This window comes from Zeus faber, assembly GCF_960531495.2.
Source record: "Zeus faber genome assembly, chromosome: 14".
Classification (NCBI taxonomy): Eukaryota; Metazoa; Chordata; class Actinopteri; order Zeiformes; family Zeidae; genus Zeus; species Zeus faber.
Window position 1 is genome coordinate 18,621,441 of NC_137200.1, and position 17,338 is coordinate 18,638,778.

The 17,338-nt window shown below is 44.7% G+C and overlaps 2 protein-coding genes across 2 annotated transcripts; one reads left to right on the top strand and one right to left on the bottom strand.

The window, feature by feature from the left end:
• Positions 1-67: 67 nt before the first annotated feature.
• Positions 68-8,503, bottom strand: alg5 (ALG5 dolichyl-phosphate beta-glucosyltransferase). Its single transcript, XM_080014349.1, has 10 exons — positions 8,242-8,503; positions 7,435-7,603; positions 6,558-6,604; positions 6,116-6,184; positions 5,174-5,266; positions 4,300-4,413; positions 2,973-3,032; positions 1,740-1,891; positions 1,510-1,595; positions 68-431 (listed from the first exon to the last, which is right to left on the bottom strand). Exons 1-10 carry the CDS (start codon positions 8,299-8,301, stop codon positions 316-318), a joined length of 966 nt encoding a protein of 321 aa, XP_079870475.1. The 5' UTR covers positions 8,302-8,503; the 3' UTR covers positions 68-315.
• Positions 8,504-9,611: 1,108 nt separating this feature from the next.
• exosc8 (exosome component 8) lies at positions 9,612-17,338 on the top strand. Its single transcript, XM_080014326.1, has 11 exons — positions 9,612-9,639; positions 9,801-9,837; positions 12,427-12,490; positions 12,567-12,640; positions 12,732-12,777; positions 13,075-13,180; positions 13,297-13,342; positions 13,450-13,546; positions 14,482-14,602; positions 14,692-14,798; positions 16,340-17,338. Exons 1-11 carry the CDS (start codon positions 9,623-9,625, stop codon positions 16,456-16,458), a joined length of 834 nt encoding a protein of 277 aa, XP_079870452.1. The 5' UTR covers positions 9,612-9,622; the 3' UTR covers positions 16,459-17,338.

Consider the following 17,338-nt stretch of genomic DNA (forward strand, 5'->3'; position numbering starts at 1 on the left):
CTATGCGACCGGTTATAGTGTATGAAACAGGTGGAAAAAGCTAAATCCAGTCAATGTTTTTTTTTTTTATTATAATTTTTTTATTTTGGTTCAAGGCATCGACTCACCCACTGGCGACAAAATAATTAGACAAAACCTTCCTTTAAAAAAAAAAATAAAATAAAAATTGCAGATCTATATCAGACGTTTTTAATAAACAGACAATGATCGGATCTTCCGAGACGCTCGGCCGGTGTTTTTGTTTTCACGTCCCCCGTGGCTTATGGGCTTGTGCGGTTCGTGTCTCCACCCGGCCGCCTCCACGGGAATGGGCGACTAGTCGCTCTTCCGCGGGGACTCCAGCCTCCAGGCACCGGAGATGTAGCGCAGGCGGATGAACACCAGGTCCCGTCCCATCTGGAGCCAACTCCACACCGGGACCAGCTTGGATCCTGGACACACACACACACACACACACACACACAGACACACAGACACACAACGTCCAGATGCTCCATGACGCAATCAGAGGCGAGTATCGTAAAAACACCGAAGACGCGTCGTTTGTCTTATTATCGTGATCAATTAGGCCACGTTTTCCGGTTGGCCTCGTTCCCGCCTGCGGTTTGCTGTTTTTTGTTTTTTTTTTATATCAGAAGAGCTCTTTTAATAATCACGCCCTTACAATTAACAGTTTGTTCAACGCTTCAGTACGTGAGCATCTTTCCGAGGCCGCCCGCCCTCAAAAATAAAGAACCTTTTTTTAAATTTTTTTTTTAATGTGGATTAAATCACAATAAAAAACAGCGACGCAGTCAGTCGAAATATTTGACTTTTTCCTCCTTCCGCAGAACACCAAATATGTTGTTGTTTGATATTTACAGTCAATTTGTTTTTCAAACGAATGACAAATAGCCTTGGAGGATACAGAAAATAGCAGCGGGCGAATAGAGATTAAATATATTGATGTCAACGTTGATTTGTTGGATGAGTGGAGACAAGCGGCCAAACATCCATCTGGTTTCCGGATGTTTTTGTCTGGAATTCCAGTGTCTCCCAAAATAAATCTTAAAAAGGTTTGTAGTTATCAGCCCCCCCGGCGAGCTGCGCACATCGTTACTGCATTTATTTCAAGCTTATTCGATGCGCTCATTCGCCCTGTGGATGTTGCATTTTGTATGTTATGTACTGCATATTTTGAGATATTTAGCCATTTCCGCTCTAGATTTTTGGCGATTTCTGTACATAAAAAAAAATAAAAGTTTTTAGTAAAAAGTAAAAATAGTCAAGACTTATTCCTTGTAAAATGTATTAATATTTTTTTAATGTGAATTGTTTTGAAAGTAATGCACCAATCCTTACCATGATAAAATCAGCTTATATTAAAAATTGACTTAGCGGAATGAGATATCTATCCATCTATCTATTTTTTTTTTTAATGCTAATGGTCTGCAGTGAAACGTACCAAACCTCCCTGTGACAAATTCCTAGCATATGTAAACGTATTGAATAATCCCAATCGTGCGGTACCTTCTATCTCAGTCCAGTTCACAGCCACCTCCGCTATGGGGATTCTCAAGCACTGGGCGATGTACAGGAGCTCCACGTCGAAAGCCCTTTGGGAGGAGACAGCAGGGGAGGGGAGGGGAACAAAAACAAACAAAAAAAAAAAAACGGATTTAAAAAGGTGGTGGCGCCGCATTTAAAACATGTCGTCATAAAAAAGCCAGGAAGTTGGGGGCGGTGGCGAGCGGGCTGACCAGCGCTCCACGTGGAGGGAGGAGAAGGTCCTGAGCGCCGCCTCGCGCGTGAAGAGCTTGAAGCCGCACTGGGTGTCCCTGATGCCCCGGACGCAGAAGAACCAAACCAGGAAGTGGAAGCCGTACATCAGGAACGTGCGAAACATAGAGCGCTGAGAAGGGGGGGTGGGGGTGGGGGTGGGGGGGACAAACAAAGAAAAAGGTCATTTTTACAGTTGCTCACGAGCGTTTCTCCATCCCGAGTCAACCAAACGCCAATACAACTCACGCGCAGCTAAGTACCATTCTTCGTGCCGCGCCGCCCAAAAACAAAAAGAGTGTAGAAATGTCTCACGAAAACAAAGTCATTCCGGGAAAGCACTAGTTTTAATATTGCAAGTAGTTCAAGTGTGATCCTACATGATACTACAATGTCTCAGTCTAAATCCATGAGCCAAAACTTACAGGGTACAATATTTACTCGTTTTTGTGATATGCACAGAGTACAAGTACTGAGGCAATGAACTGCATTTCTCTGCATTTCGCCATCCTAGTAACTGAGGTGTCCCGGAGCAGCGGGCTGCCATGTAGCAGCGCCCGGGGAGCGGTTAAGGGGTTAAGTGTCTGGGCTCAAGGACACATCAGCACGCCACCAGGAGGAGCCGGGGATCGAACCGCCAAGCGATCGCTAGACGTCCTGCTCTCCCTGCCGAGCCACTGCCCCCCCCCCCCCCCCATTGCCCGTTTTGGATCATCTGGACTAAGACCAGCAGCAAGAGCAGACAGAAGGAGCTGACTGGGCCTTCATCACCTTAGTCCAGGACTTCCTAGTCTACAACTCATTCATCTGAAATCAAGCAACGTCTCAGGAAGGCGTCTTTCAATTCTCGATTCATTTAAGTAGGTTTAGTTGAGTCCTGATTTCGGATTTTTTTCTTTTTTACCCATAACAAGTTTTATTCTGCTTCCTTCCAGCATCTTGCACTTGTATCTGGTTGAATTTAGAAACAGTCGCTCGGCCCAATACATTTGCGCTCGCTCCAGTGGTTCAGTGTGCGCTTTGATTGTTTCTAGCCCCTCGTGTAAGTCGCTAAATGAATAAATGTAAAATCACAAAAAAACAAAATCAAATTAAAATAAAAGAAAAAAAGAAATGACGGGCTGTAAACAGAGCGACAGACACAGTCGGTCAGTGATGGTAACTGACACGAAGCAAAGACAAACGGGGCCGCACATGGAAAGTCAAACATTTACCTCGGCCACCGACTCCTGCTCCAGATGGGCTCGAGATCCACAGGAAATAGCCATGTTCTCCTGAACGAGCACACACACACACACACACACACACACACACACACACACACACACACACACACACACACACACACACACACACACACACACACACACACACACACACACACACACACACACACACACACACACACACACACACACACACACACACACACAAATGGCATTAGGTTCATATTACAGGTTTCCGGGCTCAGTGAAAGGCAGCACGAGGTACAATTTTCCGAGTTCACAATGAACACCAAATAAATATTGGTATTAGTGTGGGCGGGGCCTAAATGTCCCTCAAGAACGGCGTCTTAGCAATGACGATCGTTCCTGGCTCACGCAGCGCGGACACGAAAAGAAAGTGACGATTCCAACAAAGGGTTCGGGAAAAAAAAACGGCGCAAAAATCTCCTCCCGTGACCGCTTCCAGTTTGCGCGGCGCGGGTCACGCTCTTCATAGTTTCCTTTAAACGCAGCATCGGTTCGAGTTGTCCGTCTGCGTGGGGCGAACGCTGTGCGGTCCCACAGGGCGCAAGTGGGCGGACGTGAAAGGACGTCGCCTCTCGCCTTTGGACTGATGTAACTTGGGGTTGATGACGTCACAAAGCTCCCCGCTCCTCAAACTCATCAAACCGCGTCAGCGTTCTTCTACTTGCGGTAGAAGAGTTTTACCGTTGTTTTCAGTCTTACTGCCATTCTGCTCACCGTTTACATTTCAGGTTGATTTTCTGTCCACTTCTTTTTGGCTTGTATTTAGTGTTTTGGCATTGGGTTTATTGTACATTACCAATTAAAAAAAAAAAAAAATTTAATTTTTGAATCTTTAGGTTCGGTCTGACCCCATTTTTCTGGTTTATTTTTTTTTTGGGGGGTCACTTCTGTTTTTATTTATCTTGCATTGTTTTTGTGTAACTTTTTCGGTTATAATTTCTTGTTTATCATTATCTTTCGTGTATATTGTCATATTCTATTGCAGTTAACCATTTTATTGTATATTTCCATACATTTACATTTCATTTTTACGTTTGTTGATTTATTCCATTGATTTACTGATTTGGACCAAAATCTTTTGGCGGATGAATAAAATGTGTATGTATCACAAATTCAAATGATTACTATTATTATACTATGTTGTGACTCTTAAATGTGTAAAAGCTGCATTTGTGACGGTTAAAGACTATTTAAGGACCCACGGACAAACCCTGCCTTACACCACTCATAAAAACACTTCAAAACACAATAATATCGATGCAAAACGGAACAGCTACGTAACACCCACCGGTTTAGGGTCGATGTTATGAAGAGCAGCTTCTACTTTCTCGATGTCGGCGAACTTTGTGGCCCCGTCTGCGTCCGCCATCAGAATGACCTTCCCCCTGGAGCTCAGGGTTCCCTAAAAAGTCAAGAGACGCAAACATCACTTCAAGCTAAAATCAATTCTGGATTTTTTTTTTTTTTATTACATTACGATCTGAATAACCATACCAGGAGGGAAAATCTCACAGGTTTTCAATGGCCCCACTATTTATTTTTTCCTGCCTAAGGACTTATCAAGCACTTCAACACAGGGGGCTATATTCAAGGCGCACACACACACACACACACACACACACACACACACACACACACACACACACTTTGTCGGACTACACAGGGAATCATCTTCCCATCATCATTGACCAACTTGAAGGACTTTCCAGCACTTTTTCTTCCATTTTCAAGGACGTCACACAAAACAAATGTCAATTTTCAACGTCAAATGTCAATTTTCAACAATTTTTCTTAATTTAAGTATAATCTTAGTCTCGTTGTCAAGGGGGACGGACACATCTCATTGTTATCTACTATTGTAATTGTCTATTTCCAACCACGCTCGATTAAATTTGCATTTCCCTGGCATCACCTAAAACTGTATTATGTTACAATTTGAATAACAAAACCAGGGGGAATATCACAGGTTTTCAATGACGATGATGTATGTTTTTTTTTCCCCCTCAAGGACTTTTCAAGCACCTCAGCACAAAATGGGCTATTTCAAGGTATTACAGCACTTACATTTCCAAGTGCTACAATTCAAGCATCTCAAGGACCTAGCAAGAACCCTGTTGACATTGGTATCTGTCTGTTGCTTGTTCAAACAGTAAGACCACTACCATTCTCACGGCTCCTCCTTTCCCTCGGTTCTGCACCAGCGTCAGGACTCGCACTTTGTCGGCACCGTACTTCCTTGTGTACTGAGAGGCGACCTGGAACACAAAAACAACCATGAACCACAACGCAAGAGCTCTACCAGTAGGACCGGGAGCTATCGGCAAAACATTGCAATATCTTCGGCCGAAACCTCAATGTTCATGACGCTGAAGATTTCCCTGGGGGAAAACTATTATGGCTCTCATAAGATATGTACACACAAGAAATATTTGTGGATAAGTCATTGGTGATGTGGATATCACGATCAAGCAGGTGGAGACAGCTCGAAGAGTTTGTGAAGTTTAGAAAATGGCGTTACTTAACTATACTGGAGCCTTAAAGGGGACCTATTATGACATTCCTTATTTTCTGTCATATACACACCAATCAGCCCCACCATTAAAACCAGTGACAGGTGAAGTTTGATTATTTCTCGCCTCAACAGATTTGAGCGTACTGATCAGGTGCAATCAGGGAAAGTTACGGCGTAAGTACAACAGAACCCGGAAGCCATGCTCAAACCCCCTTGGCTCTCAGAACTAGGGGCCTCAGGAGGGTGGCTCCTCCCACTGAAACAGCCCGTTTTCAGACAGGGCGGAATGGACGCATGTTAGAATGGCTCTAATGCATAATCGGTCATATTTTCAGCAAAAAAAAAAATATAAAAACCTGTTTTGGGGAGCCCAGAGGCTTATTAAATTATTTAAAAAGGAACATAATAGGTCCACTTTAAAGACAACATTTAACTATATCAATCATGCTAACCTAAAATCCCAGACGTCTCATATCAACATATTGCCAAGCCCTATCTCGTAGCACCTCAACAACGGATCACATTATTGTTAATCAATATAGACGTTGGGGGAAAAAAAAAAAAATCCACCAATAACGGGAAGATGTCTTACCTCTGTGGTTTTGTCCTTGCTGCCATCATCAACCACGATGACCTCATAGGTAAATGAAGACTGCTTCTTCTGTTGCGAGGAATGAATCGGATAGATAGAAATGTTAAATGTTAAATGAATTTAAAGTTACACATACTTATTTTCAGCCTTCCGGTGAATACATTTTCATACCTAACGACGGTTGGATTACCATGATATTCACATTAAGGATAAATGGGGAAATGACATAAAATAATAGACAAATCGGATTTCACTTTAAACAGGGAGGGATGCAGAGGCAGTTTGTGACTGCGTGCTGCCCCCTAGTGGACACAATAGCTCCATTCACCAAAATGTGTTTGTGCTGACAGAAAGAGCATATCATTTCCAATCCATTCCAAAGTCACACCGTACTACCCGATAGTTCCTTCATTTCTTTCAAACGGCATTCGCGATGACTGACCTGCCTCGTTTCCAAGTACTCCATAGCTTCTTCTAACATCACAGGCACTATACACACACACACACACACACAGACACACACACAGACACACAGACTTTAGTGCAGGTGTACAGCAAGTGAAAAGTGGTAAGGTAAAAAGGAGTTTTTAAAGTTCACATGAACTTGTTATGAATGTCACCCAGTAAAAGAACGCACTTGAATAAGCGGCGAGAAACACATTCCACACCGGTTTCATTCTGGCATTACAATTCAAGTACTATTTTATCCACTTTCAAGGACTTCATGCAAAACAAATGTAATACATTTTCAATCTTTATTAGGTAACATATAATATAAATGTAGTCTCATTGTCCATTATTTATATCAGTATTTCTAGTATTATTATGTAATTGTCGTCTACTATTAGTGTCTATTTCCAACCATGCTGGATTAAATTTACATTTCCCTGGAATAATCTGCTGCGAAAGCAATTCTGGAAAATGTTGAATTACATTACGATTTGAATAACACAATCAGGGGGAACATCACAGGTTTTCAACGATCGCCGTTTCCAAGTACTTGAATTTCCGAGGACGAAAATTCAACCACTGCAAGCACCTCAAGGACCCGGTATGAACCCTGATAACGGTTTCTGGACATGTCTGTAGACGTTGTTCAATGGAAACCACGACAAAACAGATGTGTCTCATTGAGAGAAAAGCGATTGAAAAAAAAAACCAAACAACAACAACCAAAGCACGCCACGGAATTCTTAACAAACAGTTCAGCATTTCCTACCAGAGCCGACCCTCGACAAAACACGAGATGGTCCTCGGCAGGTTCACATTCCAACCACACGGAAAACAGACATCCAATGTAACGGGGCCGCACGACTCACTTCGGAGTTCCTCGTTATAGGCCGGGATGACGACGGAGAGCTCCCTGGAGTGGGGCTCGTGGAGGCTGGGGAAGCGCTCCCTCTCCCCTGCGGCGGTGAGGAAGTGCTTCTCCTGCTCCCGCCGGGTGAGATCCACCGCGGTGGCGGTGACGTGGGCCATCACGAACACCTGGAAAGAGAGGGGAGGACAGCAACTGAGCTCTTGGCGGGGGCCACCGCCATTGGGCTGTGTTCATACGAGTGTCGGAACGGCCGCCTCCCCACACACCTGTCAGGGAGGACTACACCTGGAGACTACACCTGGATCCCCCCCCCCCCCCGTTGCACCCAGAGGTCCCACGCCTCTCTACCTCCACCTCATGGAACATTACTCACCCCAAGAGGGAAATTCGGCCGTTGCAGTAGCACTAACGCCGTGCGGCGAAGAGAAACAAATGAAAATGAGGTGAGGAATACACCATGTACACAGTCACCAAGGACCTCTGGGCCCCGTTTAGCAACAAAAACAACTCTGCTAGTGCTACTTACTTCTATTACACAGGGGTTGGTTTGGCCCATTTTTTTTCATTAATTGTGACATATATCAGTGGTTTCTGAGTTCTCTTACTTTTGGACGAAAACATAATGATCGTGGAATCGTCGCGGTTAAACGAAAGGATAACAGAAAAAAAAAAAAAAAAAAAATCGCGATTCGCCCAACTAATCGCGATTCGACCGTCGCTCTGAACGCAGCTCCTGCGCCCGAGTTCACCGACCGGGCACCGGGCACCGCACCGAACAGGACGCGTTGGGGACAGCAGGACTCACCACGACCAACGCTACGAGCGCCAGAGCGACCGAGCCCTGAACTAGACACGGAAGATCCATCCTCCGTGCCCCGGGGAAGCGGACGCGCCACCGGGGTAGTCGGGCGCTGAGCCGGTCCTCTGCGGGCGGGGCGAAGCCGTCTCCGGGGAGGCACGGAGAGCTGTTATCCCCCCTATGCTCCACCGCCGCCGGGGTGACGGCTCGCCGGGCTGCACCGCCAATCACGAGCGAACACCGCGCCGAGGCGGATGTGGCCCGAGGTTCCTGGACCACGTCACCGGCGTGACGAAGGAAGCCGCGGCACGAGCGCGAGTTAAAAAGAGAGAGAGAGAGAGAAAAAGGAGGAGGTGCAGGACAAACGATGCGGCCCTCTAGCGGTAGGAGGGTGTACGACGCCCAAAAGGTCAGCGGAGTGCAGACAGACGAGAGGAATACCAACAACATAATGCACAGACAGGCAGGCAGACAGGCAGGCAGACAGACAGGCAGGCAGGCAGACAGACAGGCAGGCAGACAGACAGGCAGGCAGGCAGACAGGCAGGCAGACAGACAGGCAGGCAGACAGACAGGCAGGCAGACAGACAGACAGACAGACAGGCAGGCCGTACAAATAAAGCCGTGGGAGTGTACACACTAAAATATGACAATGTTCACCAAACCTACTGTTACCAAACAGTCACAATAAACTAAATCATCTACAAAGTAACAGATTTTTTCAAGTGACACCCCCCCGCCCCCAAAAAAAGGACCGGAAAAATTGGGTAGTGTACAAAAACGAATAACATCAAGCTAGAAGGGAAGCAGAAAGTTTAACCTAAGATGAGAAAACAAAAGCAAATGGCAACGTACAATAAACCCCTTGACAAAACATTAAATATAAGCCGTAAAAAGAACATGGCGAAAGAATCAAACAACAATCTATGAAATGTGCTATGTTCACCAGATAAAAACACATGTGCCAGTAAGGATAGAAGAAATAACTGAGAATTGTGTGTGTGTGTGTGTGTGTGTGTGTGTGTGTGTATATGCATGTATGTATATGTGTGTGTATATATATATATATATGTATATATATATAAATAAAAAATATGAGGCTATAGTTGGATATCTATGTACATGGTGAATAACATGTATACAATAGTGTGGAACTTAATATAGTGTCATTCTACAATAACTTGCACAATTGATGGCCGTAATGACACAGGTCGTGGTGTGTGATGAACAGGGAATTAAAAAGCAGCTCAAACGGGCTGTGACGCTGGGACGTGCGGGGCGTCCACACCTTCTTCTTGTACTCGTCACCGACCCGGAAAACGCGAAGCCGCACACGCTGTCCCCCCGCGGCCACCGTCAACCAAACCACGCGGCGAACCAAAACATCATGGCGGCGGGTTTCAAGTAAGGCGCATTTTATTTTTCCCAGACGCTAAATATGTCATTTGATTTCCACTTACACTTATTTGATGTAGCAGCCTCTCACAAAAAAAAAACAAAAACGAGTTTAGACTTTAATAAAAATGAATTGGTTTCTCCCTTTTCTCTCTCTCTCTCTCCTTCAGAACTGCTGAGCCCCTGGAATACCACAGAAGTTTTCTGGTCAGTGACCCAAAACAACATTATTTGATAGGTCATAATAATAATAATAATAATAATAATATTAATAATATTAATAATAATCGTAAATATAGCTGCAGGCAGCAGCACACAGGGTCCAGGGTAGTCGGCCCTTCGTTAAAGTTCAATGGATGGATGTGCACTGGCTCTCTGTTGCGGTGTGTTTTGTGACTGCAGAAGTTCATTCCTCGTGGTCTGGTGACAGTGTCATCCTGTGCTCGGCCGGGGCTGTGGGTGGGTTTCCTATCCCCCAACCAACGGCTCTTATCATTATGACGCAGGGCATGCGCGCATGTGTGGCAGCGGTGATAACAATTCTTTATAATAATGGACCGATCTGGATCAAATTTGGACAAGTACACATTTTATTCGTCTTGCCTGTGGGTGCACGACATCCACAGGCTGCTGACGTCATTTTTTTCCATGAAATGATAGCCGTAGGGTCTGGACCCCCAAATAAAGCTGCAGGCTGCAATACGCAGGGTCCCGGTTAGTCATGTTAGATACAAATAACAGTTTTCCCAGTTCCCATAAAACACACCATCACTCCGCGTAAACACCAACTAGAAATGTTTCGATTTCCCATGGAATGTAGCGTCAATTCGTGCTGTTGCTTGTCTTTACAGCTTTTTCAGCATCACTACTAAAACAAGTTACAATATTCAGAGTTTCCATTGAATGGAAAGGCTGACGTAAAGACGCGGTGGCGACTCTCACTAATTTTCCGAGTCCCATTCCGAGCATCATTGGCTCCCTATGTTACGACTGGCTCAATGCCGCTAAATAAGGAGGGACACGAACAGAAGGGGTTTATTACAAAAAGGGCAAAAGAGATAAAATATCAAACAAAAAGCTGGGTGTTGTGTCTGGTCGTCTCGACCCAGCGCAGTTACTGCCCGATGCACCCACTACTGACCGATGGAGTTTACCCCACCCCCCAGCCACAATCTGCGCATATATAGCGAATTGACGGCAATGGACAAACGATTCTGCAACTTCTGGTAAATTTGCAACGTTTTTTCACTAATTACCGCTCCAAATGGAGATTGATATGGATCAAACTTGAACCACAAGATGTCTGAGACGTCCGGTTCCAACCAGGCCCTCAACCGTGTTTGTGGGTTCGGCAATTGTCATGCGCCAGACACTTTTAGCCGAAAAATGCCAAAAAGAGCTGCAGGAAGCGATACACGGTGTCCAGGCCGGTCAATGCGACGTGTGTGAGGTAATGATGTTCAAGGCCTTTTTGCTATACTGTAAATGACATACAACCAAATGATTTGTTTGTAATGGAATACACTCGTAAATGTTAGGTATTTTTAATAAATGTGACATTCTCCCTCTCTCTCTGTCTTTTTGGGGGTGTGGCATTAATGAAGATTGTGTAATTGCTTATGGTAATTGTGACAACTAACTACAATTCAGGAAGTTTTGATAAATGTATCTCTGGAATGTCTTTAAATTCTGACAGTGACAATATTGCGTGTCAGTTGTCCTCAGAAGTGTATATGACGCCTAATATGCTGCACTTTGTTTCATCCAATTGTCTTCTGGTAATGCTTCAACCCAATTCCTTTCAAACATCATAAAGGGTAATAGTAATAAAGTAAAACCTGTCACTGTGTAATTTCGTATGGTTTCTGTTGCAACAAACTACAGCTACAACTACGTTATCTGTGTTCAAAACACCTACCTCATGTTTAACGGCTGTTATCGCTGTGCTTCTGTGTATGTACATTCTGTCAGAGTTTGTGTTTTATATTCCTTTAGTTAAAGTCCAATTGAATACTCCAGTGAGGATATTAAATATTTGCAGTAGTGCTGAATGGCAGATTTAATGTCAGGCAGCCGTTTCGCACGTGTGCGAAATGACTACACGTCACCAGTGACGCCATGACACCCTGGTCTGCGACCAACCGAGGTCTGCAGTGCTACCACGTGAACGTTATGGGGATGAGAAACGCAGCGTTTTTACTAACTTCTCATACAAAAATGGACAGATTTGGATCCGACTCAGAGGATGGCATGTCGGAACTGCCCCGAATCCAAATTTTATTCATCATGTGAGTGGGTACTTCGGTTCCATGACATCCATAGACTACTGACGTTAATATTTAATGAACAAAAATTAAAGGGGTCTCCGGCCCCGTCGGGGGCTGGACCCCCTAATAATAGGAATTATACGATTGCCATAGCGCCGCCTATTGACCGAACAATGCCTGATTTTTGTGCTCATGAGTCAATGAAACTAAATGAAATGAAAATAATTGTGGCCAAACTATGGAGCGTTTATTTAAAAAAGAGGCCCAGCCGTTCAGAAGTTATTAGACAAAACGTAAAAGTGGTCGTTATAGTGCTACCATCTGGCCGATCAATCCCGTTTTTTGCGTTTCCAATTTTCGGAAACATTTTGAACATATCTTCGGCGTTTGGTGTGCGTGGGCCTTGATGTTTCTCAGCTCCAGACACCTTTCAGGGAGAATAATAATTCTTTAAAAATAAATCGAAACCCAGGAAGTGTCAACAGATGAACCAAAACGGCTTACTGTGCACCCTAACCCTCTCGTTTAGAAAGAGAAATGCCGGCCCGACGGAAGGGAGCTGGGAGAATTTCGAACCACGACACTGAACATAGGTGGGTGGAACGGTGATTGTAAGCAACATGATTGACTGGATGTCGAGAAATAACACAGGCTTCTGTCTCTGACCAGGGTCGATATCCACAGCAGATGGCTCTGCCTTGGTCAAGGTCGGCAACACCACGGTGATCTGTGGAATCAAATTGGTATATGTCGAACACGCAGCCCTTAAGTTACTTTTCGAGGACACTTGTTACCTAAATAATCAAATATCTGACTGTGTTTCATTATCTGCAGGAGCTGGCAAACCCGACGGTTGAGGCGCCGAACAAAGGCTACATTGGTAAGTAATCAGATGAATAGAAATCCAAATGCAATAAACAAATTCAAATCATAGTGTCATAAAAAAAAATCCGGTGTGTGTGTGTGTGGACTAAGGTGAGATTTTAATGAATAAAGATCACATTGAAAATTGATTTTTGTCCTTAAAAGACAAAATGGTGCTTGAAAAATGTACTTGAAAGTGCATTTCATTTTGGAATGCCAGAATGAACCCTGAATGAATATCAATTTGTGACACCTACCCTGGACTTTAGCCACATTTGTGTCCTTTAATTTTTTTTGAACGTTTCCATCACAGTGCCCAACGTGGACCTGCCGCCTCTGTGCTCGTCCAGGTTCCGACAGGGGCCACCGGGGGAGCAAGCCCAGGCCGCCAGCCAGTTTGTCGCCGACATCATTGAGAGGTGCCACCCCCCAGACTGTACCATCCGTACCGCCACCCTTGTAGAATTTCACTCTTATGCGTGCACAAGACGCTAGCCCCCCCCCCCATAATGAACGTTTGTATTTTGAATCATAGCTCCAGTGTGATTCAAACGGAGGACCTCTGCATTGAAAGAGGGAAGGTGAGCGTCGGGTCGAGAGCAGGGGGAAAATGATGCTGCCAGCTTGGATCCCGGTGATTTATACAATAATCTGTGGCCCTGTTTTGTTTTTTTTGTTTATTTTTTAGCTCTGCTGGGTTCTGTACTGTGACATAGTGTGTCTTGACTACGACGGGAACTTATTGGATGCCTGTGTTATCGCTCTGCTGGCCGCACTGAAGAACAGTAAGTATCTATTGCTGTATAACGGGTCTACGGTGAGCCCATTTAACATTTAATCCTTAGGCCCAAGGAGTCACTTTTCAAGTGTTACTGGTACTAATCTTTATTTACTAGTTGCTAACTGTTATGAGTAACTATGTATTAGGTCTTATTACTTATTTATTAGATACTACTAAACTAACTACTACATACTAGAACTTTTCCAATTGTTACTAGTAATAATTGCATTTTTCTAGAAACAATTTGGAACATTTTTTCATTTAATTCTATGGGGCTCTGTGTTTCAGATATTAAATATTTGCCTAGTATCTATTACTATTTTACTAGTTGCTATTAATTGAGTACTAGTTCTTATTCATTAGTGACAACTGACTTGTTACTAGAAACATTTTTATTTCTCCACTAACATTTTAAATCAAACTATCAACAAGCTATTTTCACTTCTAATTTCTCATCACGGGTAAAACGTACATTGTTCATGGTAAAAGTTACGAGAAGCAGCAAGAAACAGCACTAGTCACTAACGAATAAGTACTACTGAATTAATAGTGACTAGTAAAATTGGAATAGATACTAGTTGGGGGCAAATATTTCATATCTGAAACACGGAGCCCCATAGGATTCAATGACACAATTGTCCAAATTGTTACTGGAAACATTGCAATATACTAGTAACAAAATAATATCGTCTAATAAATAGATCATGAAACAGCAACTAGTAGCTAAAAGCTAAGTACAAGTCACTTTTAAAGTGACTAGTTTGTCCTGTGGATTAAATGTTAAAACAGCTCAACATCCATAGAATTAGGACGGTACTCACCCTGAGCACAGACAAATAAGATAATACTTTCATGTCATTTACTGCCCGATATCCAGCCACAGTGGACTTAATCTCTTACCGACTGCAAATGACGAGTTCATTCTCTTACTCTTCATAGCGCGGCTTCCAGAGGTCACCATCAATGCAGAGACGGGTTCGCCGGAGGTGAATTTGGAGACGAGGACGGGGCTGCGAGTTCACAGCCGTCCCGTCGGGTCCTCCTTCTGTGTGTTCGACGAGTAAGTCAACCATTTCCAAAGTGGGGGGGGGGGGGGGGGGGGGGTCAAACGTTGGCAAACGTCACTGATATTAATGTCGATGCCTGTAGCACCGTGCTGATAGTGGACCCCACCGCCGAGGAGGAGGGCCTGTCCACCGCACACCTCACCGTGGTGACGGACGAAGAGGAGCGCCTCTGCTCCGTTCACAAACCAGGTCAGAGATGGGCGCCAAGTCAGATTCTACTCTTAAGTCAGATGCAGAATATATCGATTTTTTTTATTCGATTTTTAGGTTACATCGACACAAAGAATACAGTAGAGGCCGGCTCCCAGGACACGCTTTCCGTCGACGGGAAATCAATGTAAAACGTTAATGGGTGTGAGACATCATCAGTAATACTTATGTAATTCCACTTGCGGTTAGCGTGTGGATGAAAAAAAGATGAAAAGGGAATTAGTTTCAACAGGCTTGTGTTGACCTGCCGCCAGCGCCGGCCAAATGTGCAGCGATGCCGTCGAGCCCTGGGAAGCGGCTCGCGGTTCCTGTTTTATTGGTCCAGCGGCACGCTCCTCCCCCACTGTCATTAGACAATTCTGCAAAAATGGACGAGGACATAAACTAATAAACCTTTATTGATAACACGGTTCTTAAAAAAGTTACAAAGTGCTTACATAGGATGATGTTTACAATACGTGTTAGCTGCAATTTATTTGCCACCAGGGATTGCTACTCCCTCATTATACAGTACAAAGGAAAAATAGTCGTCTCCCGCTCAATGATTTGTGAGCATGTGTTTATCTGATTGGCCATCGTTGCCAAGGCAACGCTACATATCAGGACGGTTTTGCAAGCGGTTTCGCCTCCAATTCACTCGCTCGACCCCAGTGCAGAACGGTGTCAGTTATGGTTTAAAATAGTTTGATTTGCCCTAGTCTTGGCGTGAAAAAAAATTCTGACCGTTCAGAAGGAAGATGAGAGCTCATCCAGGTCTAAGTGAAGGTTTAAATGAAACCTGACCAGAGGCAGGTTTATCTTTGGATTAATGGACGTGGGGCCTCCAGGTCCACCTTGACAATAGAGGAAATGGATCATCTGGACCAAGACCAGAGAGAAGGAGCTGACTCATTCATCCTAAATTAAGAGTAATCAAAGGCATTTTTAAATTCTGGATGAAGCTAAGTAGGATTATCTTACTCCTGATTTAGATTAAACCCCATCAGTTGTGTGTATGACTAGTATTAAAAGGTACAATATGTAACTTTTGTGCATTAAGGTGTCTTAAAAACGACTAGACCTGTTGTATATTCTGTTGAGTTGTGTACTTACTTTATCCTTGAAAGTTTCCACCCATTTTTCAGATTTTTACTTTATGCACACCTTATGTGCTATAACTTCCGGGGCAACACAGGGAAGACGGCCGATACGTCAGAGCGTGAGAAGAGGACTCGAGGAAGTTGCTGACTTTAGCTAGCTGCTGTACTGTGTTTTGTACTATTGTTTGAGGGAGCGCGATCATTTATTGCCGCTCGCTGCGCATTCTGATACAGCGCGAGACACATCGGGTCGATTTTCCTCGGTAACGGTGCAATGAGCACCACAACTCCCGTGATCCCACGCTGCCGTGTGTGATTGTTTTGATTGAGAGACCCCTCAGCGGCAGGAATGACACGTTGTACCTTTAAAGCCGTTAGCCCCTTGATGGTCGGATGACCTGCCGTGCGGTCACAATTTTATTCTTGTTCCTTCCACCTCAGGCGGGACGTCGTTGTCCGGAGAGAAGCTGCAGGAATGCATCAGCCGCGCAAAGACACGACACAAGGAGATCTGCAAACTCGTCGACAAAGTCACCCGGAGTGTCCAGAGTGAAAAATAAGACGCACACAAGCAACATGTTTTTTGTTTGTGTTTTTTTTTTTTTTTTATCTAAAAACTTGTATTTTTTCGCTGTCAATATATATTCTTTTTCTCAATAACAATAAAACTGCTGACAAAGACAGTTAAAAAAAATTAGTTCTCAGTGTTCAGAAATACCTCAGATGGGACACGCGCGCACGCACACACACGCACCGCACTCACGCACACTCAACGTGTCGTAAGGACACACCCTTGGCTCTCTGAACTAATTAAAAGGAAATGCGTCCTCTGGATGTGCTGTACAAAAGTCGAATCTGTGGTTTCTGCATGATCGAGATCCTCTGGAGCGCCCGGGGCCGGGGCCCTTTTTTTTTTTTTTTTTATAAATCAGAGCGGACTTGAAACTGATTCGGAGGTAGGGGGCTGTCCCCAGGCACTACTCTTTAAGGTCAGATTTGCATCTTCACGCCGGAGCCCGTTCCGGATCCGTGATTCGAGGGCAGTTCCTACCGCTGTCGACAAATCTGGGGTGGGGGCGTCGCGTCGGACGAGACGAGACGGGCTCGCAAGGAATCCTCTGAGAATGTGGATCGACGACCGCTTTCGGGGGCGGCGGGTTCGATGCCGGACGCCGTCCAGACGGCCGGGGGGTGCGTGACGTAGTTGGAAGCCCCTCTACCCATAAGAACCGTCTTTCCTTTTGTTCCTTAGTTTCTTCCGTCTAAAAAAATAGGAATTTGGTTCTGAATGCGTGGGGGGGCTTCCCTGTGCAGTTCTAAAAATTCCATCCGCGTCTGGGTTCTTCAAAACCTTTTGACGGCCCGTTTTCCAGGGCTACGGAAAAAGGAACGCCGGTCTCCACAGCGAGGCCGCGGGTCGACGGGACGTGGCGGGGTGGC